This window comes from Xiphias gladius, chromosome 6, assembly GCF_016859285.1.
Source record: "Xiphias gladius isolate SHS-SW01 ecotype Sanya breed wild chromosome 6, ASM1685928v1, whole genome shotgun sequence".
Classification (NCBI taxonomy): domain Eukaryota; kingdom Metazoa; phylum Chordata; class Actinopteri; order Istiophoriformes; family Xiphiidae; genus Xiphias; species Xiphias gladius.
Genome location: NC_053405.1, coordinates 398708 through 423109, shown reverse-complemented (window position 1 = coordinate 423109; position 24402 = coordinate 398708). Strand labels below are relative to the sequence as shown.

The following is a 24402-nucleotide window of genomic DNA, read 5'->3' as shown; positions in this document are numbered from 1 at the left end:
ATTTCGGGTGTAAACTCCCACAGTGGCAACCAGTTATTCAAAGTAAACTTCCAACTTCACTCTGTCTTGAAATTCTATTTTGATAAAGCTGTGGACAAACTCATGGAAGCCTTTCTCTTCATCACTAAGTCATTTTTAGTTAATGTACTTTTTTTTTCACACTCTTTAGCTGCGGTTAATTATTATTTAACTAATGGCCTGTAACTATGTGGTTTTTCCAAAATTCAGAACAAAATAACTTTTGTTGTTTTTGTTTATTTGTGCTGAATCTGAATGTTGTCTCCTATATGCCATGACTGCCCCCCACCCAGCCCCTGCCCCAGCTCGGTTTAGCTATTCTCTGACTGGAGGCAAATGTTATATTCCACTGAATCCTGGAAACATTTCACTGTCTGAAAGTAAGTGGACTGAATTCTCCTCTTTGTAGATCATTTCAAGCTTTGCTATTTCTATTTGAATATTTGCATCTAACGCAGAATTAAACAGAAAATCCAGTTGTCGAAATGACCCACTGGAAGTTTTAAAAAGGGGAGTTCAACCCCTGTAAATTCAGACAGATGGTTTTCAAAGTAAAACATTTCAACACAGTGAATGCAGTGTTATTTAAGCTCAAGTATTCAGTAGAGGTTAAATTTCACAATCAGGCGTTGAATTGCTCAGTGTTTGTTCTGACACATATGCACCATGTAACAACGGCTTTTTGAGTCGTCGTAACGAAGGCCCTCAGCCCAGAGAGCAGGTCTGCAGGTTGAGAGCAGCTCAGCGAAGGAGTCGTTTTGCTTCTCAGGTTGTGTCATCGGAAAAACTGCCAGAACCCCGAGCACGTAAAACTGCGGTTTTTCGTAAGAAAGAAAAACTCGTTTGTGAGGCAGAAGTTTGTTCCTGGAGCAGAGATCATCTCATGAGCCGTTGTGGGGGTCCCGCCCCCCCCAGCTGGGAACCACTACTCTGCTGAAGCAGAACCCTGATCGTGCCAGGGGATTTTAAGCTTTTGCGGGGGGGGGGCTATTATACAAACAGAAGAGAGATGACAGGAAATGGGGAGATGTAACTAAAGTCTCCGTGGATTATGTTTTCAGCGTCTCCTCTCTCTCAGCTGAGCACTGTGAGATTTGATTGAGGGAACTAACTGAACTCCACTTCACACGTGAGCATTTTTCTGCTGATGTGTGAATCTTCCTGTTGGATTCGAAGCTTAGAACTGATTTTATTAACGAGGACGATTCCTCTCAGAGCTGAAAGACTTTCCCTCCAAATCTTCAGGAACGGCCCTGAAAAACAAACCGTCTTTGTTTTAAAGTGCTTTCAGGTCCGATGGTCTCAACAGCAGCGTAGGTGTCCCCATGGTTACCGGCCGCGGCATCCTGCAGACTTCCAGTAAACTCTGAATGGGGGAGACGTGAAAGTGAAACTTCCTCCCAGAAAACTCCCAGAAAATTCCCCAAGAAATTGAATCATGTTCCAACAAGCTCTGGGACCAGAGTGAAGAAATAAATATCTTTAATAAAGCACAGAGTCAGAAACTGTGCACATATCTACATACAACGCATTTAAGTCAAGAACTCCAGCAGATAATTGAAGATAAACACAAACACACGTGAACAATGTGGTTCTGTATGCAGAACACGAAAACTGAGACTCAGCCGTACCAAACTGAGTGACTGTGTAAGACTGAAAGTAAACCAGAAAACGAAAACTCAGAGGAGGTTCAACCAACCTCTGGCCACACAGAACGTTTTAGTTTAGTCACAGTTTACAGCTCCAGTGTTACGAAGCTGAAGCCAAAGCTCTGACTCACAGCAACATTTCTGTTTTCAGTTTGAACCTTCAGCCAAGCAGTTAAAGGGACAGTTCACAAAGTCGCAGTCACTGAAAGTCACTGGTTCAGCAGAAAAAAATCAATGAGCTGCAAAGCTGCCAAAAGCGGATAGACGACTCTACAGAGGGAGATTCTCATTGCTGTTCGCACGTTACGTTATTTAGCAGTGGGCAGTGACCGTCAGCGTTTCTCAGGCTGGAGGGCTGGAGCCACATGTTCAGGAGTAGTAGCCACATACTGGAATATCGCATGTCGGGACGTGGTATGTTATTAAAAAAAACACGCGGGCCTGTGGTAGCACCGTGTCGGGACACTAGTCACATGTGGGGGGATGAAAGCCACAGGTCTGTATGTGGTCGCCATTGGCGAATGGTAGCACATACTCATCACATGCTGGAATGCCTTGGCTACGTGTTGGGAAAATGGTAGTAGCATGTTTGGAAATGGTCGCCACATGTCGCATGTTGGGGCATGATAGCCATATCTTGGCACGTGAAGCCACGCGCTGTAGTGTAATGTTGTACTTTAGAAGCCACATTTTGGGAGACAGCAGCCAGATTTTAGGGACACGGCAGGCACATTTTAAAACTCGGGAGCCGCACGCAGGGGCATGGCAGCCCGGTGTTAGCCTCGGGCTGAAGCCGGAGCAGACTGGGGCAGCTGATAAAAGCCTTTCTTCCTGGATCTCCTCAGGTAGTCGAGGAGCAGAGCGGCAGCTGCTAGCCCGGCAGCAACGCAGATGGCTGTGATGATGATGATGATGCTGAGACTGGGAGGAAGGCTGGTGCTTCTCTCTGTGTGGAAGGAGGTTGAGAAAGACTTTAAACGAAAACACAGAACCGTTTTCCACTGACACCAAGTCTGTTTCTAAACTGTCTTTAAAAAAACATTGAAATTCAACTCAGAGATTTGAATTTGGATTTGACCATTTTCACCCTCAGACAGACAGAAACAGGACTGTGAACTGGTCTGAGCTGGTCTGAACTGGTCTGACCTGTGACGTTGATGCTGAAGACTTTGACCTGGTATCCGAGGTCATTGGTCACGTTGACCTGATACAGCCCAGAGTCTCTGGCCGTGACGTTGACCAACAGGAAGGTGCCGTTGAGGGAATATATCTCCGTGCCATTGGTCAGTTTCTTCAGGATCACGGCCGATGGCGGGAAGCTGATGGTTTGGCAGCAGACGGTGACATTTTGTCCCTCCTGGACCACTGTAGACGGCAGGACAAGGACTGTGGTGTTTCTCGGGGGAGCTGGACCACAAGAAAACCAGATCAGAGTTAAAGCTTGTGGCGGGGGACGGTGCTGGTTCAATGGTTCACACAGAAGAAAGTTTGATCATAAAAAGTGATGAGACGCGGCGGACTTCCGAGGGATCAGCAGATATTAAAGTTCAAGGCTCGACCTGAAATGTGGCCCACACGTATAATCAGACGGTTCATTCATCCTCACAGAATCCGTTTCAACTGTTTCAAACGCACACCCACTTTATTGCAAGGGTCAGCGTTGAGAGATACTCAGTTATTTACGATATTTACATTTATACAGTTTTCACTGTTTTGCTCTGCGTTTAAGTGTCGGTCTGGAAAACTTCCATTTAAACAAATGTCTGTTATTCACTGTGTGTCACTGAACGAGGTAACACAACGGTGACCGAGCCGGTCGCCACCAATGAAAGTATTACAATGTTTTTATATTTGCAGTTTTACGAAGCGGGCGTCTGCGGAGACGTTCCCAGAAAAAATGCTGTAGTAGGCTGCTGCTAATGCAAACCGAGCTGTGGACTTGTATACATGGATGACGTAGGGGAGCGGCATGCCACCCAGAAACACTTACACATCCTGTTTGAGTTTGTGCCTCATTCAATAAAATGAACTTTACTGCAAAAGCAGCGAATGTGGCTAGAAGTTAAAACACCCACAAGGCTGCAGCACTAGTTTCAATGTATGCTCCTTCGAGACGGATCATGACCACATATACAGCGGCTGCAACGATCATTTGCATTATTGATTAATCTGCCGAGCATTTTGTCGATCCGAGGTGTCCTCAGTTCGCTTGTTTTGTCCAACCAACAGTCCAAAACATAAAGAGACTCCGCTTCCTGTCGTATGTGACAAAGAAAAGCTGTTGAAAGTTTATGAAGAAAAACTGATACGGTTATGAAAGTATATGCTGATTAATTTTCTGTCGATCGTTGCAGATCTAGGGGAGTGTTTTTAGCCCCGTTTTGGTGAAACGGTGAAGGGTCCGACCTGAAGTGAACAGCATCAAGGTACTGGACCCTCAGGGAGCAGTGTGTGGCGAGGTATATGTGGTGACTAATTCAAACACTTGGACACGTGGACACTAATGACCAGATACTTCTGACACTAAAGATGAGTGGAGCTCTGGGAGATCAGACAGCTGAGGAAATGTGGAGCACAACATCCTCTGGGCGCTGAGTGTCTCACTGTCAAAGATGTGTTCATGGATTGTGGAAGTCCTGCTTGGTGAAATTGTAGGAAGGGAGTTCTTACTGTAATACACCTGCTGGTGACCCCATCAACCCCCCCCCCCGCCTTTCTTAAAGATTTCCTCCAAACATGGTTTAAGATCTATATAAGATACTCTGCTTTGATGTAGGTTTTTCTCAGAAAAGCTCAGTGAACTTGTCAAAAATTCTAAGAAATTACTCTGAATCTGTAAATCATGTTCGTTTTTCTGAAGCTGAACAGCTGGAATCCAGGTGTTTTTTCCTTCATCGTAAAGTCTCGCTGTTAAACTGAGATTAAAGCTCAGAGAAACTTTCAACAGACTTGCACCAAAATAAAATATGTTCGCAGCTGTAAGAAGCACCGCATTTTTCTGTGGCTCACTGTGTGAAGTGCTCAGATGAACCTGTTGACCTTTTGTTAGACCTTTACCCAACACATCAACACCTGACACTGGATAACTCTGTCATGTGATTGATGTCAGCTGCGTATTAATGGTTTACTTCTGCGTTTAATCGACTTTTGCATCGTGTCAGTTGTGTTGTGTTTTATTTTAAGGAACATATTGTCACTGTCCCCTTAAAATCCATGTCTCTCCAAATTTGGGGAATCTGAATTTCAGAATTCTCTTTTAAATGAGTCATTTAAAAAACACTGGATTGTCTGAAGAGGCACGAGGCTGAGAGCTGAAAGTGTCTGACACATTACTCAGCAGAGGAGTCAAAGTTTATTTCTGCCCACAGCAGCTCTCAACATGTGAAGGAGTGAGAGAGCGAGTGCTCAGATAACATCCGTCACAAAAGCTTTCAGAAGAAACTGAAGGCTGAGCAGAAGATGAGAAAGACTGAAAAGATTCTCATCAAGAACTGACATTCTGTATATGGAGTGGCACGAGGCTCGATACTGGTTCCACTACTTTTTGGTTTGTATGAGTTGTATGTGTTACAACACTTAGCTATGATAAAGTATGAGATCTCTATTTACAAATAACGTAATAACAGAAATTACAACATACAGAAATGTACAAACTTCCTCACTAAAGATCCACTAATTCATCGACAAGGAGGGAATTTTATTGGAAGAGTTAGATTCTTTGGTTCTTTATAATCCCTGAGCAGAAATCCAAATCAACCTGGAGGAAGATCTATTGTTCTCTCATCTGTAACATTGGGCAATAATGCTCAGACCACTGTGTAATGAACTGTACCTGTGTAATAAAGTAGAAATTTTAAAAAATGCATGCGGAGTTAAATTAAAGTCGAGTCAACTCTTCCATATCATACATTTCCTTCACAGCTGCTGTCCACTGCACTTTTGTCGGATGTTCTTTGACCTTGCATTTCTTTATGAGTAGCTGCTAAACTATAAAACAAATCCCTAAAAATAAGCAGAAATAAATCAGTTGTTGGAAGTAATAATAATGTTATTTTCTAGACTGATATAAATAAGTAAAATGACTGAAATAGCTTTCACATACTTTATTTGTTTATGGATTTTATTGAAGAACTTCTGACGTCTTTGTTATTGTTGCTTCTATGTATATATATATATATATATATATATATATATATATATATATATATATATATATATATATATGTTTTAAATACACATTTTATTTTATTTTACTTTTTATTATTTGACTTCTTTCCTCCTTTTAAATGTATTGATTGATTATATATCTGCTCTTTTCTTTTTTCATTTTGTAAAACACTTCAAGCTGCAATTTTTTATGAAAGGTTCCATGTAAATAAAGTTTATGACTTTATTATTCTGAGTCTGTGTGCTAACCTCTGACAGTGATGGAGCTGGAGACCAGTTCGGATCCGTACTGGTTGGAGGCTTCACACTGGTAGTTGGCCGAGTCTTCCAGGAGGGCGGAGGAGAGGCTGAAGGTGAGTGAGGAGGAGGCGGGGTCAGTCCTCTGAAGCTCCACCCCCTTCCTCTTCAGCACCAGAGTGGCGGGCGGAGCGCCGTCTGAGCGGCAGGTAATTGTCACCTGCTGACCCTCCACCACCTCCTCACCTGGACTCATGGAAATGGAGGTTGTCCTCGGAGCATCTGCAACACAAACAGACTAGGACTGAGATTAAACCTAAACCTGAGTTTGACAAAACCCGAATCTGAGATTAACACAACTTGAACCTTTGTCTGACAAAATTTAAATTCAAGTCTAACAAAACCTGAAGATAACCAGACTCTGAGTTTAACAAAGCCTGAATCTGAAATTAACAAAACTTGAATTTGATCTTAACAAAGCCTGAATCTGAGTCTAACGAATTCCTGAATCTGAGTTTTTAACTGTGGTGTTATGACTAAATAATCTTGGACATACCCTGGACTCCCTGGAGAGCAGTTCTGTGCTGACTGAATTATCTCACTGAAACAAAGTAAACTAAAAAAAGTAAACTAAGTAACTAAGCTTGTCTGCACATTTTAGTTGTTAGAAAACAATATATAAATCACAAAGCGAGGACAACACTTCCTGCAGCTGCTTCACAGTAACAGCCTAAAGTCTTCAACAGGAAGGCTTTTGTTTCCTCAGGGACTCACAGTTGACCTGCAGAGGGACACTGGTCCTCCTCAACCTCCACACGTCTCTGTCCTCCATCAGCAGCTCCGCTCTGCAGGTCAGAACCTGCTGGTCCCCCTTGACCCGGTGCCGAAGAACAGACGAGACGTTCTGTAAAGAACTGGAGAACCCGAAGGACTCTGACATCAGTGTCGTGTTCCCCAACAGCCACTGGATCCTCAGCTGATTGTTCGAAAAGACATTAATGACATCACAGTGAAAGACCGCCTCCTGACCCAGCAGGAGGGGACCAGGATCCTTCACAACTGGATCAAGCGGAAGCGCTGCAGAGAATAAAAACAGCAGAAATCAAAACACAGAGATATTTCCACGCAGAAGAAACATCAGGATTGTTAAAGGACGATGCCAGTGTTGTAGTGTTTAGCCCCGTTGATCATTTTCAAATCATCCATCAGTTTTTTGATTTTAAGATCTGAAAATTTAAAAAGGGAAGTTGAGAACATCTAGTAACACAAATGTCATCTGACGTGATCGATCAGCGGCTTTAGATTCTCTGGTGAAACTAAAGCTAATAAATTTAAGTTCATGAGAACCGATTCCCTGAAAAAGGTATTTCCCACCTGGTCGACCTCACATCTGGAGCTTTGACTTGTTTGTTCAGTTGTACTCGTTGTGTATTATGTAATTCTGTGTATGAATTATTCTGATGTGCCCCGGGGTAGCCGTGGAATAGAAGTTTATTGTCCCACAACAACAGGAAATGTCTTTTTTTCACCATTAAAAACACAAGAAAAAACAAAAAAAAACCAATGAAGAGTTACAGGAGGTCAAACATCATCAGCAATTTAATAAATCATAAAGCTTCGTAGAGGAGTTATGAGCGTTCATAGCAACAACCTTTGGGTTGCCAGGTTGTGAGAGTTTCTGATTGTTGTGTCGTTGATGAAGTGAAACTATTAATAAAGGATCAAAAGTTTCTCTCTGTCTAACAAACCAACAGTAAAACTTAATTAGAATCATTAATAAGGCATTAATGAATCTGGTCCAGATGCTCTGTAGCACTTCCAGGAGGTCAGAGGTCAAATCTACCTGATGAACTAAAGCGCAGAAGACAAATGAAGTGTGATGCTGGACGAGATAAACAACAACTTCTAAATGATCTATAAAGCAGTAGTGAGTTATTACCCAGGAATGGACACATTAGTTAAAGCCTACTAATACTGAGTTGAAAATGGTAAAGATTTGTTTGTTTATGGACTGAAAATCTTAATTTCATCAGCTGGTGTATTTTCTCATAGTACATCTATGATCCAAGACCATGACCCTCAGGCTGAGTGGGATGAAACTGATTCAGGGTCAGAGTGTTAAAGCGGAGTGAGTGGAAGCTGTCAGCCGTCTGATGATTAACACTTGGTTTATGTGTAAATGCTGAGGATTATCATCACAAATACCCACTCCTCTCCTCCAGTTTCTGTCTCTGAGCTGTGGGAGGATGTAATGTTTCAGTTAAAGGAGTCAGAGGGGGGTGGGTGAGTGTGTGGGGGGGTACATGTGGCTTCTTTTTCCCCTCTTCTGTTACTTTGTGTGTGTCAGAGCATTAGAGTCCATCCTCCTCAGCTCAGACTATAAGCACATTTGTGGGAGGAAACATTCCTGCTCTCTGGAACAACAGTAAACTAACAGAGTGAAACTCTCTGACCTTTGACCTCTCTGCTCCCGACCAACAGGACTGAAAGGGTCTGCAGCTCTGACTCCAGTCCAGTCCTGCAGAGACCCACAGGAATGTCTCAATGTGAAATTAAATCCTGATGATTCATATCTGGATGTTTTTACTCTGCTCTCCCCTCCGGCTGATTCGAACCAGAGTCTGCAGGTCTGCACATGAGTGAACAGGCTTTCTGGTTTTTTATTTGCTATTAAACCTCTGGGACCATCAGACCGGAAGTCAAATCTCTCTCTGGTTACTACAAGTCACTATCTTTACCGTTGTGTGTGGATATGTGAGCTCTGTATAAAGCTCTGTAACATTCACACCACGGATGCTCGTCTGCCTGCTAACAATCCCACAATGCAGCCTGTCACAGTTTACCGATGTGTGAACGAACAGACGTATCAGCAGAGATGTTTGTCTCCTCTGAAGGATAAAATTGGTTCATGCCGTTGTGAGTTTTTCACTCGGACAACGCTCGTTTGAGATTGGCTGTGACAGCGTTTTCATGCAGCCTGCAGAGGCAGACAGTAAAGTTCTGTGTGGGAGTTGAAGCCAGCTGATGCGGAGCCTTCCCGTTTGCAATGGATTATTTCTTGCATTTCAATCGTTTTCATAAAAATCTGAAACACGTGAAACTGTAAAGGTCTGGCCAGGAAACACAGAGAGAGTACCGGTGTTTCGCCGTCCTTGGTCGTTTGTTGTCGGCATGCCAAATGAATCACAGTGAAACGAATGATTCTGTGTAGGCTGCCTGCTAGCAGTCTATTGAAACTGGACCGTTTTTACGGTATGTGTCTTTCGAACGGCATTTTCAGACCTAGATTTCCAACATGTGACAACATGTTGCTCAGGACCTATTGGACATGGTGCATTTCTCGCTGAGAGAAAGTGGAAGTGAAGTCAAGCAGAGCTGAGCTGTGTTTTAAGAGTTCTTCAATAAAAGCTGAGTCAAACTCAAGGGACCTCAGTCCCACTATTTAACAGTTTCCCCCTTTTATTTCAGCACAAAACGCCTCGTTTCCTTCCGGTTTCTATCTGTTTTCATCATTTATGACACAAGGTCGCACGAGAGGCTGAATAGTTATATCTGACAAAACTGTTTCTCTATGAGCTCTTTATGGCACCAAAGAAGCTCAGTAACTTATGTAAATACGTTTTTCTGATCATTTTAGAGTCGGTCGGACGTGTACCATTTATCAAGGCTGAGTCCTCACCGCAGTGGCCGGGGTTTTGAATCCAGCCTGGGCCCTTTGCTGCGTGTCATCCCCTCCCTCTCCCCTGCCTTTGTCTGTCTCTACTATCTCTATCCAATAAAGCAGAAAAGCAAAAAAAAATGATTATTGATTTTAAATTGATTTTGGCCAAACAAATTTTGGCCAGACAAATGAAAGGATCCCTGACTCCGAAACGTTTTCAGTGATAAATGAAGGATAAGTTAAGAAGAACTGTCTGAATCTGTTAATACCACCTTAAACTGATGATAAAGGGGAAGGTCTGTTAGGCCCAGTTCACACCTGGCATTAGAAGGCGTCTCCACACGTGTCTTGAGTGACCACTAGTGATCGGATCTCACCTCCCAGCTCCGTATGCAAATAAACACGTACATCATTTCTGTTTGCGGAGACCAAATGCGTTGTTGTTTTTAACCGGTCCGACTGTGACAGACGGTCTGTTGTCAATGTGTTTCTTTGTGAGAGAGAGAAATAGAGACAGCTCTACAATGAAACAAAATTTGGGCATTTTATATAGTACAAAAATCAATATGTGCTGGTCATTGATATTGTAACGAGATCTCAACGCTTCCTCAATGCGTCGGGGGTGCATTCACTCCCGTACTTTGAGCTGTCCACCTGTGACTGGATCACCAGAGACACATGATTATACCAGGTCTGAATGGGGCCCTAGGTGCTGCTGCAATGAAAGTGTTTTTTTCCTTGTGTACTTAGAAATGACATGTTAAATTGGTAATTAATGGATTTCTCAAATATTTCAGATGAATGGGAAAGTTAAGGGGGAAACCATGCACCTCTTCCATTCTTCTTCTCAAAATAAGGTTTTTATAAATGTTTTGATTTTTCATATTAAAAGACAGATTCAAACAAAGAATCTTGTTTTATGGTATAAATACAGAAACACTGCAGGTCAAACACAATAGAGTTTCTAGTATTCTCTCTACATGTGACTCGTGTAGTCAAAGTGATGAAGATGTTTTCTTTTTACATTCTCAATTCAGTTTTCCTTGACTCACATTTTGTCCTCTCTCAGCCACCGTATAAAGCTGACAAGGATCATTAGCCACGTCATGAAGACCTGATCTCAGGTGTATCGGGTGTGTCAGACTCACAGTAGACGTGGACTTGGGTGTTTCTGGTCCTGATGACAGAGTCACACTCGGCCTCACAGCTGTATCCTCCCTGATCCCGGAGGTCCAGGTCCTGCAGGTGGAGCATAGAAAGTCCGTCCTCTTGCTGCGTCCTCTGGAGGACAGTCTGGTTCTGGTCCATCCTCCTCCAGGTGAGGGTGGGAGGGCGGAGACATCTGGAGGCTTTGCAGGTTAGGACCAGACCTGAACCCCGCTCTGCTGCTGAGACCTGAGAACTCACCTCTACCTGCATTGGGTGAGCTGACAGAACAACAGGGAGTTTACTGACACTGCTGAGGGGGACAATTAGGCTGAAATCACCGTCCTGAACTATCCAGATCAGTGCTGGAGTCAATGTTATTGATCAGGATTTTCATTCATGTTAGTGTTTTTAGCTTTGGCAGCTTTTAACAGAAGATTAAAGCAATAAAACCAAAAGAATTACAGAGCAGGTCAACGCACAATCAGACGTCTTAAGGCATAGTTTACTGTGTGCTGAGTTTTGCTTTTCACAGAAAAAACACGTTTCATTATTAAACACAAACAGTAAAATCTTCTTCTCGCATATACCTGTGAATCAACCATGATCTCAAACTGCTGGGATCAATCACAGTTTACCACAAGGATGAATCCTTGGACCAGCTCTTCTTACTCTGTACATGTTACACCTTGGACAGACATGTATCATCTGTCACATGACATCCCGGTCCACAGCCGCACCAATGATAGACAGCTGGATCTGACATTTAAACCTCCTAACAAGGGTAAAACTTACGACAAAAGACTGGATGTCCTAAAACTTGTTAAAATTTCCCTGAAAAGCTCTGATCATTGTCCCTCAACATGTCTCCAAACAAATACCCTGCACTGACGTTGGGTCTCTTTTAAAATAAATATACACCCTCATGCACTGTATTTCTGCTCATGTCCTGTGATTGTCTTTTTGTTATCTGAACTCTGGAAAGCACTCTGTTTATAAACTTTTTTTTTTTAATGAATCAATGAAATTCCAGCCAGCTCATGATCCACACTTCACAGATAGAAGAGAAAAACATTTAAATTTTCTCATTTGTCAGATGCTTTTATCCAAAGCTGCTTAGGAGACCTTGAATTAAGTACTAAAAACTTAATCTGTTCAATAAGACAAAGTGTGAGGAGATCAGGTAAAGAAGTGCACAGTAAGCGCTAGTTAGGCCTGTTGGAGTGTTAGAGGTGTTAGGAGAGGAGTTGCGCTCAGAAGAGAAGATTCCTCAGGAGGTTCTTGAAGATAGAGAGGGGCGCCCCTGCTCTGATAACTTTTGGTAGCTCGTTCCACCATCAGGGAACCACAAACAAGAACAGTCTAGACTGTGACCGCCTTGTGTACAGCGATGGCAACGCCAGACGACATTCCTCAGAGGAACTCAGTGGCCCAGAGGCAGCATAAGCCTGTTTGATTGAGTTCAAGTAGATGGGTGCAGACCCAGAAGTCACTCTGTATTCAAGCATTAGTGACTTTAATTTGATTCAGGCGGCCATGGGTAGCAAGGATGGGGTCAATGAGCAGTGGAGTGACATGTGCCCTTTCAGGCTGAGTGAAAACCAGAAGCATCCTGGACCATCTATAAGTGTATTATCCTGGACCATCTATAAGTGTATTATCCTGGACCATCTATAAGTGTATTATCCTGGACCATCTATAAAGGGTTTTATTGTGTGTAAAGGGAGGCCTGCTAGAAGGAAATTGCAGTCGTGGAGGTGAGAGACAACATGGCCTGTACCAAGAGCTGGGTGGCGTACTGAGTCAGGTAAGGCCTGATTTTTCTTATGATGTATAGAGTACAGTGGCGCGACCGGGAGACAGAGGCAACATGGTCAGACAAGGAGAGCTGGTCATCAATAATGACACAGAGGTTTATCACGACCTTGGTTGGGGTGAGAGATGAAGAGGCGATTTGGTGTTGATATTGTGATAGAGAGATTGATTGGCTGGGATGACTAACAGTTCAGTCTTAGAGAGTTTTAGTTGAAGGTGGCGTTCCCTCATCCATGTGGATATGTCTGAGAGACAGGTTGAGAGCCGTGCCGAGACCATGGGGTCACCTGGCGGGAATGACAGGTATAGCTGGGCGTCATCTGCAAAGCAGTGATATGAGAAGCCATGTGCGCAGATAATTGGACCCGAGAAGGTGGCGTAAATGCAAAGAGAGGGGGCCCCAGCACCAAACCCTGGGGAATCCCTGTGCGGCGGGGATGGTGTAAGGATGTATGTCCTTGCCATGACACACTGAAGGAACGCCAGTGAGATAGGATTCAAACCAAGAAAGCAATTTGTTTGAGATGCCCATAACAGAGAGTTCAGATAGCAGGATGCGGTGGTTCATCATGTCAGAGGGCCGCCGATAGGTCCAGAAAAATAAGGACCGATGACTCAGCTGCAGCTCTGGCTGCCCTGAGGTCTTCTGAGCTGTGTCAGTGAATTGGCCGCTCTCAAACCCTGACTGATTTGGGTCAAGGAGGACACTCCACGAGAGGAATTCTGCGACCTGTTTTAAAAACCGCCCTTTCATTAGTCTTAGATAAGAATGGAATGAAAAAAACGGTTGATAGCTCTCAACATGAGAAGGGTTGAGTGAAGGCTTTCTGAGCAGAGGTGTTACTCAAGGGTTTTTGAATGTGGTTGGAAATGTTCCTGGAGCCAGTGAAGCATTTATCACTTGTGTGATAGCAGGTACAATGGTGTGAGATATGGCTTGGAGGAGGTTGGTGGGAATGGAGTCCAGCGCACATCTAGTAAGACGGCTACCAGTCAAGAGTTCTGACACCTCGTTCTCAGTGAGAGGAGTGAATGAAGAAAGTGATGCACCATTGTCCTGGGGAGACAGAGAGGGACATGTAGTGGGACTGCTACATGTTATGGTTTTTGGTGTCTTACATTCAGCTAGAGGGCTGAGTGAGGGAGGCGGTGAGACACTGACAAAAGGAGGCCACATTATTACATGAGTACTCAACAGTCAATACTACATTATTACAGGAGTGCTCAGTGGTCATTACTACATTATTACATGAGCACTCGGTAGTCATTACTGTGTGTGTGTGTATATATATATAAATATATATAGATTATTAAAAAAACAAAAAACAACTCCCCCACCCCCTCCTTATGGGGGGTGTTGGTGTGTCTTCCTCAAGCTCGGGTCCTCTACCAGAGGCCTGGGAGTTTGAGGGTTCTGCGCAGTATCTTAGCTGTTCCTAAGACTGCGCTGTTCTGGACAGAGTCCACAGATGTTGTACCCGGAATCTGCTGGAGACATTCTCCCAGTTTGTGGGACTCAGCCCCCAGTGCTCCAATTACCACTGGCACCACTGTTGCCTTTACTCCCCATTTCTTTTCTAGCTCCTCTTTCAGCCCTCGGTATTTTTTGATCTTCTCATGTTCCTTCTTCTTGATGTTGCTGTCGCTTGGGATCGCTACGTCCATCACTACTGCCTTCTTCTGTTGTTTATCGATCAACACAATGTCCGGGTGGTTAGCCATCACCAGTTTGTCGGTCTGGATCTGGAAGTCCCAGGCATGAAGTCCCTGCTACTATGTGCTGAACTGTCTCAGGAGTTATATATACATATATATATATATATATATATATATATGTATATATACATACATAAATACATATATATATATATATATATATATATATATATATATATATATATATATGTTTTAAATACACATTTTATTTTATTTTACTTTTTATTATTTGACTTCTTTCCTCCTTTTAAATGTATTGATTGATTATATATCTGCTCTTTTCTTTTTTCATTTTGTAAAACACTTCAAGATGCAATTTTTTATGAAAGGTTCCATGTAAATAAAGTTTATGACTTTATTATTCTGAGTCTGTGTGCTAACCTCTGACAGTGATGGAGCTGGAGACCAGTTCGGATCCGTACTGGTTGGAGGCTTCACACTGGTAGTTGGCGGAGTCTTCCAGGAGGGCGGAGGAGAGGCTGAAGGTGAGCGAGGAGGAGGCGGGGTCAGTCCTCTGAAGCTCCACCCCCTTCCTCTTCAGCACCAGAGTGGCAGGCGGAGCGCCGTCTGAGCGGCAGGTAACTGTCACCTGCTGACCCTCCACCACCTCCTCACCTGGACTCATGGAAATGGAGGTGTTGGTGGGTGGAGCTGTGTGTGTGGGGGTGGCAGGGGGCAAGGGGAAAGATGTTAGAGCCGGAGACAGGTAGACAAGAGGGAGACACCAAAACGCCATAATTCCTACTGTTTAGCAACTACAGAGATTGTAAATGAAACAGGAGCTTCGCTCTCACCGTGAACAGTGATGTCTACGGCAGCAGTCTGGTTTCCTTCGCTGTTGCGGGCCTCACACTCGTAGCGTCCGGCCTCAGACAGACTCACCGCTGTGAAGATGAGCTGACGGCCTCGACCTCGCTGCACAGACCCCCCATCGGCTGTCCGGAAGCTCCAGCTGACGGTCGGCTTGGGATTTCCCTCCGCTGAACAATTGAGAGTGAGGGGAGAGCCAGCCATCACCACCACCGGGTCTGAGATCGACGTCACAACAGGAGCATCTGCAGAGGATTAAGGGGTCAGATCCTGACAATCTGAACCAGATCCTAAAAGTATGAACATATCTGCACCTGGCCCTGAGAGTCTGGGAGGGTCTAAACCTGATCCTGACCGACTAAATGGGTCATAAAAAATCTGATAATACATTCAGCAGTTTGAATCAGTTCACTCTCAGACCCTGGATCAGTCTGAAATGAATCCAGTAATAAGAAATGTAACAGACCCAGACTCAAGTTTCAGTCCTGTCACTTACAAACATAGTAATGTAAATGACGTTTCTCAGTAATATTCAGATGTAATCAGGACCCCTGTATTTACTGATGCCGATGCGTGACTCAATCCTAAATACGGTTCAGTGATCCAGGAGTGTCCTGTGTGTCCTCAGGAGGAAACTGTTTGCTGTTTTATTACTCATGACTAAAATGGGAAGAGATGGGTCCCCCCAATGTCGGACTTAAGAGTTTAACAGCTGAAGATCAGACCTGAGGACCAGTCTGGATTCTCTGTGGTCTAAAGTCTGACACAGGTGGGGGTGTTTAATCTCATTTCAGGGGCAGCGGTGCCATCAGTATGTGTGAGTGTATGTGAATGGATGAATGTGGCAGTGGTGTAAAGCGGTTTGAGCTGTCGATGAGACTAGAAAAGCTCTATGTAAGTGGAGTCCATCTAACATGTACTCAGACTCAGACAGCAGGATTCAGACTTACAAAGTATGTTTAGGGGGATGGTGGTCTCTCTGGTCCTGCTCTCAGCTGGCAGGTTTGGCAGGTTCAGCATAGCCCTGCAGGTGATGATGGCTCCTGAATCCTGGTTCTGAGGAGTGAAGCTGTATTCAGACCAGACAGAGCTGGATCCAGGATCTCCAACAATGCTCTGAAGGACTCTGTCCCCGCTGAACCAGGTGAGGTTCAGCAGCTCAGCGGGGTAAAGATCAGAAACCTGACAGGTCAGGGTGGACTCCACCCCCAGTCTCAGATGGTCCTGGCCTCGGATCACAGGAGCGGATGGGAAGGCTGGTACCAGCAGACACACAGAGGACAGACATGGACTTTAAAACAGGAGAGACCGGGTTTCTTTGATCCAGATTGAGTGTGAGACTGAAACATGACTCTGCAGCAACAACGTGTTTCTCTCTCCAGATTTATCCAGAAACTGACCCTGATGTTTGGGAGAAAACTGGCGAGGAGAGCTGGACCTCAGACCTCTTTGGGACTGACATGTCAAAAACTGTGACCAGGTACAGAAACCTGACTTTGCGTATCGGCTCAGATTCATCAGTTCTTGTTCAGCTGCTCCTGTTCAGACTTTAAATATTTAACAACTTTGGCCTTTGTGTGGAAAATGGTCGTATTTATTGACGCTCTGCCGTCCGGGCTTTTCCAACTTCATGCCTGAACTCAGCTGAATGCCTGAAGATCTGTAAGTAGAAAGCTGCCAGGACACAAGTACAAGAAAAGCGACGCTTGTGCCCATAAAAATGTACAAATCTTTACCGAAAATCTCAAAAATGATCATTATAGAACAGGTCAATATTGTTTCACTGTGTATAAACACAAATACAGTACTTAAGTACAACATTGAGGTACTTGTACTTGAATTGAATAGTTCTGTTTTCTGCTACTTTATACTTCTACTCCACTACATTTCAGAGGGGAATACTGGACTTTTAATTTCAGTAACTTTGCAGATTGGATTAATAATATTAAATATAATCAACACATAAAGTATGATGTATTATTACACATTAAACGGCTACACAGAATTACTGCAATATATATTATTCTGAAATGGTCAATGCTGCATAGTGAGTACTTTTACTTTAGTAAAATACCAGATTACTTCTTTCAACACTGCATATTTGTAAAATTAAAAAAATGAATTTACAAATACAGTACGGTTTTGCAGTATTTAAAAATGGGCTTATAAACCGTGAGAGGGAGGCACAGTGAGACAAATCAAACGCTCCTTAAGACCAACTGCTAACAAACACTGCTATTTATCTCCACTACTGATTCCCAGTGTATATGTGTTTCTGTTTGTGTTACAGTATGTTATAGTGTGCGTTACACAACTTGTGTGTGTGTGTGTGTGTGTGTGTGCGTTTGTGTGCATTAACTCACAGTAAATGTGCACAGAGGTTTTGAACTGCTTTTTTTCTCCTCCACAGCTGACTCGGCACAGCAGAACTCCTTCATGCTCCATCATCACGGGGTCAAAGGTCACCACAGACTGGGTCCTGTTGATGCTGACGGTGGCGGTGAGAGGCCGGTCCCCAAGCAGAGACCAGGAGAAGGTGGGCACCAAAGGACAGTCATGGACCGAGCAGACCACCTGCTGACGCTCCCCAAGTCTGAACAGAGGCTGTTTGGGAACCACGTTGACATGCAGACCCTGAATGCACCACGATGACATCAGCAGCACAGCTGAGTAGAAAAACAACAACAACAACAACAACTGAGAACCTGATAAACAAACATTAATACTGAGAAAACAACTTCTGTCAATCGAGCTGCTGTTAATAAAGGTTGATGAATTCATTGCTTACCCCTCCACTCTCTAATCACTTTGTATAATCGGAACATAAAGACGTAATAACTGGTTTATTTATCCTGTATAATCACAATATAAAGACGTAATAACTGGTTTATTTATCCTGTATAATCAGAATATAAAGACGTAATAACCGGTTTATTTATCTGTATAATCAGAATATAAAGACGTAATAACTGGTTTATTTATCCTGTATAATCAGAATATAAAGACGTAATAACTGGTTTATTTATCTGTATAATCAGAATTATAAAGATGTAATAACCGGTTTATTTATCTGTATAATCAGAATTATAAAGACGTAATAACTGGTTTATTTATCTGCATAATCACAATATAAAGACGAAATAACTGGTTTATTTATCTTGTATAATCAGAATATAAAGACGAAATAACTGGTTTATTTATCTTGTATAATCAGAATATAAAGACGTAATAACTGGTTTATTTATCCTGTATAATCAGAATATAAAGACGTAATAACCGGTTTATTTATCCTGTATAATCAGAATATAAAGACGTAATAACCGGTTTATTTATCCTGTATAATCAGAAAATAAAGACGTAATAACTGGTTTATTTATCTGCATAATCAGAAAATAAAGACGTAATAACTGGTTTATTTATCTGTATAATCAGAATATAAAGACGAAATAACTGGTTTATTTATCCTGTATAATCAGAATATAAAGACGAAATAACTGGTTTATTTATCCTGTATAATCAGAATATAAAGACGAAATAACTGGTTTATTTATCCTGTATAATCACAATATAAAGACGTAATAACTGGTTTATTTATCCTGTATAATCAGAATATAAAGACGAAATAACTGGTTTATTTATCCTGTATAATCACAATATAAAGACGTAATAACTGGTTTATTTATCCTGTATAATCAGAATATAAAGATGAAATAACTGGTTTATTTATCTGTATAATCAGAAAATAAAGACATAATAACCAGTTTATTTATCCTGTATAATCAGAATTATAAAGACGTAATAACTGGTTTATTTATCTGCATAATCACAATATAAGGACGAAATAACTGGTTTATTTATCTTGTATAATCAGAATATAAAGACGTAATAACTGGTTTATTTATCCTGTATAATCAGAATATAAAGACGTAATAACCGGTTTATTTATCCTGTACAATCAGAATATAAAGACGTAATAATCCGGTTTATTTATCCTGTATAATCAGAATATAAAGACATAATAACTAGTTTATTTATCTGCATAATCAGAAAATAAAGACGTAATAACTGGTTTATTTATCTGTATAATCAGAATATAAAGACGAAATAACTGGTTTATTTATCCTGTATAATCAGAATATAAAGACGAAATAACTGGTTTATTTATCCTGTATAATCACAATATAAAGACGTAATAACTGGTTTATTTATCCTGTATAATCAGAATATAAAGATGAAATAACTGGTTTATTTATCTGTATAATCAGAAAATAAAGACGTAATAAATGGTTTATTTATCCTGTATAATCAGAATATAAAGACGTAATAACTGGTTTATTTATCCTGTATAATCAGAATATAAAAGACGTAATAACTGGTTTATTTATCCTGTATAATCAGAATATAAAGACGTAATAACTGGTTTATTTATCCTGTATAATCAGAATATAAAGACGTAATAACTGGTTTATTTATCTGTATAATCAGAATTATAAAGACGTAATAACCGGTTTATTTATCTGTATAATCAGAATATAAAGACGTAATAACTGGTTTATTTATCCTGTATAATCAGAATATAAAGACGTAATAACCGGTTTATTTATCTGTATAATCAGAATTATAAAGATGTAATAACTGGTTTATTTATCTGCATAATCACAATATAAAGACGTAATAACTGGTTTATTTATCCTGTATAATCAGAATATAAAGACGAAATAACCGGTTTATTTATCTGTATAATCAGAATTATAAAGACGTAATAACTGGTTTATTTATCTGTATAATCAGAATATAAAGACGTAATAACCGGTTTATTTATCCTGTATAATCAGAATATAAAGACGTAATAACTGGTTTATTTATCCTGTATAATCAGAATATAAAGACATAATAACTAGTTTATTTATCTGCATAATCAGAAAATAAAGACGTAATAACTGGTTTATTTATCCTGTATAATCAGAATATAAAGACGAAATAACCGGTTTATTTATCCTGTATAATCAGAATATAAAGACGAAATAACTGGTTTATTTATCCTGTATAATCACAATATAAAGACGTAATAACTGGTTTATTTATCTGCATAATCAGAAAATAAAGACGTAATAACTGGTTTATTTATCCTGTATAATCAGAATATAAAGACGAAATAACTGGTTTATTTATCCTGTATAATCACAATATAAAGACGTAATAACTGGTTTATTTATCCTGAATAATCAGAATATAAAGACGAAATAACTGGTTTATTTATCTTGTATAATCAGAATATAAAGACGTAATAACCGGTTTATTTATCCTGTATAATCAGAAAATAAAGACGTAATAACTGGTTTTTTAACAGATTCTGATGCAGCTGTGACCAGATCTCAGTGTCTCTTAACGTCTCTGTTACCAGCTCCAACTCCTCCATCAGTGGAGGCTGCTGGATGAACAGACGATGAACCACAACACAATAAAACACAGGATGGAATAATAGAAAATATGTGGAACAAACACTGAACGTTAACAAACTCAGAAACATGCTCTGATATCTGGGTTTAAACTGAACTACTTATTAAACATTTATATACTGATTACACGGAGTAAACATATGAGATGACTCATTGATTATTTGATTAGTCAATCAACAGAAAATTAATCTGCAACTATTTTTATAATTGATTAATTTTTTCAAGTCATTTTTTTATGCAAAAAAGTCCAAAAGGTTCAGTTTCAGTTTCTCCAGTCTGTCAGATTAACTGTTTCCTATAACAGTAAAATTAATCTGTTCGGGTTTTGGACAAAATAAAACCTTTTTTAGACGGCACCTCCGTCATTTGTCACTGTTTTCGGACCTTTTGTACACTAAACTATTAATCAATTAATCAAGAAAATCACTTGCAGATTGAGTGATTTTGAAAACAACACCTTGACAACAAGTGTTGTTATGACTTTTTCTGTTTGAAGCTTTTGAAAGTTCAGTTTATTTGTAACTGAACGATTGATGAGGCCTGGAGCCAACGGGGGCCCCAAAACCTGTCGGGGAGTAAAGATACGAGCCGCTCAGGGGCCACAAACTCGGAAACTACTTCTGGCTGCATCTCTGTCCTCTCGGAGGTTGTATGGAAAGATGTTCACCTGTGCTGCTTGTCACGCGAGAGCTAGCGTGTTCGCAGTGAACAACTGGCCTCCGGGGATCAGGTCAAAGTGACCGTCAGACCTCTGCAGAGTCTCTGGTCTGGACTCAGAACCGTTTTTTTCTGATTGGAACAGGTACAGTAATCATATGATTTTATTTTAGACTTTAACGGGAATCAGTCAGACTGATCTGGTCTATAAGCACTGATCCATGAGCCTGCAGCTCAGTACCTCAGTACCATAACCAGAGCAGCTGTTTATCACTTAGAAACCGACAGTTTGAGGATTTTTAGGTCCGCCAGGTCAGACAGCTGGTCTGGTCTCTGCTGGGTCTGCCAGCCTGTATTCTAGAGATACTCAGGTCGGATGTCTCTCTTCCGGGTGGTGGTTATTTTTCCGGTAGCCAGTAACTGAACTCTGTCAAATGATCGGAGGATTAAAAAAAACCCAAACCCTCAAGTTCACTTTTATTTATTTATTTATCCAATTAATAAATGAAGGAATCTGTCTCTGTCTGTCCGTCCTTCGATATTCTCGACAACTGCTCATCCAGTCGACCTCCGCCTTGGCAGGTGTGTTGCCGAGGACGCGGTTGTTGAGACCCTAACCCTCGCAAAAACTGTGATGTCATCAGTGACATCAAGGGATGTTGCTTTCAGGCGTCCGACCACAGCCGTTGCTCTTTGGCAAGTTTATTTCATTAACAGCTCAGTCATACTTTCTGTGAATTCAGAAAAATTGATATTAACTCAAGGACCATTTACTAGCTTTTTCTGGAGCGTTCAGTTACATCATGGTCACTCATTTATGTCATTTTTGGTGGAGAAAATTACATTTCTTTCATTTCAGCCCCGACAAGAAAAGCTTCATGTGTAAAGAAAAACATACTGTTTGCATCTCTCCTGACTTTAAGACTCTTCAGTTTCTGGTCTAGGGGATCCAGTCACTGAGACCTGGTCCCAGACCCGGTCCCAGTCAGGATTCTGTCTCATCACATCAGTGTTTTGGAAAAATACAATGATAATGCTGATGAACTTATCATGTATGTAGAAGCTCCAGATCTATTGAAGGTGCTTTTACCTCCTGCTCTTTGGAACAAGATCCTGATCTCAATGAGATTCAATAAAATGAACTAAAACCACAATGGAAGCTTTTCTATTTCCTCGGGCTGATGAGGGTTCAGTGTATGTTAAGATCCTCTCCTTTATTTCTGGGTGTTTCCTTATAGTGAACATGTTTGTAAAAAAATCAATATTAGATCAAATGTTTGTAACAAAACAGGAAAATGTGTGAACTGATAAACAAACACTGAGACGTCAAAGTTTCTCAACCCCTGGGTCGTGACCCCACATTAAGTAACCTGATGTTTGAACACCGATATCTGACAGATTCATAATCAATACAAACAAAATTGAAAAAAATGCAAAAAACTGTTTTATAAAACATTTTTCGTATTTGTTTTTTTTTAATGAACGAGTTCCTGTGGAAATGTGAATCTTAATTTTCCTCATTTTAAGATCGTTTGTCTTTTTATTCCCTGTATCTGTTTTCTCATTTATTATTATTATTTCAGTATTAACCACATACACACAGTGACATGACAGCATGAAAACCCTGAATCGACCTGTGTAACATCAGACTAAAACCTTCATGATTCCGGAATAAAATGTCTAAAAATCTCAGTCTGATTAAAATGACACAACGAGTCACATTTCCACAGACACAGCAGAAATACTCCAGGTAATAGGACACAAGTAATAATAACAAATAAAAACAAATAAATATGATAAAGAAACAAAATGTGAGAAAACACCCCAAGAAAAGACAGAAACCAGAAGTATTGAAATAATCTTACCTGTGATGAGCTGAATACAGATCCTGCAGACAGACAGCAGAGACATGCTCGCTGCTCGGAGGATTCAAACCACAGACTGGTGGATGGATGGATCAGTGGATGAATGGGTGGATGACGGAGCGGACGAATGGACGGATGAAGAACAGAGCAGCGTCTCCTTTGTGTCGATGTTTCACAGTTTGAAGCAGAAAATCAGCTCTACACATAAAACCCGTCTGAAAATCCCCAGGGATCAGAAACGAACGCCCCCACGACCATCTCAGCCCTGACTGACGCCCCCCTCTCTCTCTTTGTCTGCGCTGATGTGAGTCTGCAGACCACGGCGCCCTCTGCAGGACAGACAGGAACCTATAGCAGGAATCTGAAACTGCACTGTAAAACATTTTTCTTTCACTTTCCTTCATCTGTTTGTTTTAAGCTCATTCAAACCACCAAAACCTGCACATTACACAGGTATTGCACGTATTTCTGTGTGTACAGTAATTATTGAACTGTACGTCTTCCTTGTAAATATAATTTTTTTTTACTTTTATTTCTTCCTTTAGTTCTACTTTTATACACTTTGTTTAATTTATTCTTTTATTTGCTTGTAATTTTAAATATTTGAATTTCTGTTCTCACTGGTGTGTGTGTGTGTGTGTGTGTGTGTGTGTGTGTGGGGCGGCACAGCTGCATCTCATCCTGTGTTGTATAATGACAATAAAACTGAACCTTCAACCTTCTTTCTTCCTCTGTAGTAAGTGAACCGTGATTTTGGATTATTTTGGAAAACTACTGTTTCCAGGGTCAAGAATTAAATTTTTATTGTAAAATCAAACTGGTTCTTTTTGCTCAATAAACTCTTAAATTATTCTGTGCGGAAAATATAAATAATAATGTTCAAGTTGGAAAATTAAAACAAATTTCAGTGTAGAACAAGATGAAAACTGGAGCTGGAGCCAAAGAACAAAGAGTTTTTATCATGAAAACGTTCATCCATTAAACTGTCAGTGACACTGATTGTTTCAGTTTATCTTGCTCCAGTGTCACTGGAACTGATTGTAGGAAAATGTTGAAAAATAAACAAGGATTTGAACTGGAAACAGCAAAAATTCCCTCACTGCTGTGGCTGTTTCCATCTGGTGGAGTCAGAACGTAGTTTTACAGTGCGGAGGTGACCTGAGTCCTGGCGACTCACTGATTAACGGATTGTTGAGTTTGTG

General features: G+C 41.1%; 1 protein-coding gene across 1 annotated transcript; it reads right to left on the bottom strand.

The window, feature by feature from the left end:
- Window positions 1-1483: 1483 nt before the first annotated feature.
- Window positions 1484-23434, bottom strand: vcam1b (vascular cell adhesion molecule 1b). Its single transcript, XM_040129681.1, has 10 exons — window positions 23201-23434; window positions 17583-17885; window positions 16170-16475; window positions 15204-15464; window positions 14791-15060; window positions 10881-11159; window positions 6846-7148; window positions 6084-6353; window positions 2814-3074; window positions 1484-2613 (listed from the first exon to the last, which is right to left on the bottom strand). The coding sequence occupies exons 1-10, from the start codon at window positions 23244-23246 to the stop codon at window positions 2444-2446; spliced, it is 2469 nt and encodes an 822-aa protein (XP_039985615.1). The 5' UTR covers window positions 23247-23434; the 3' UTR covers window positions 1484-2443.
- Between the last annotated feature and the right edge of the window lie 968 nt (window positions 23435-24402).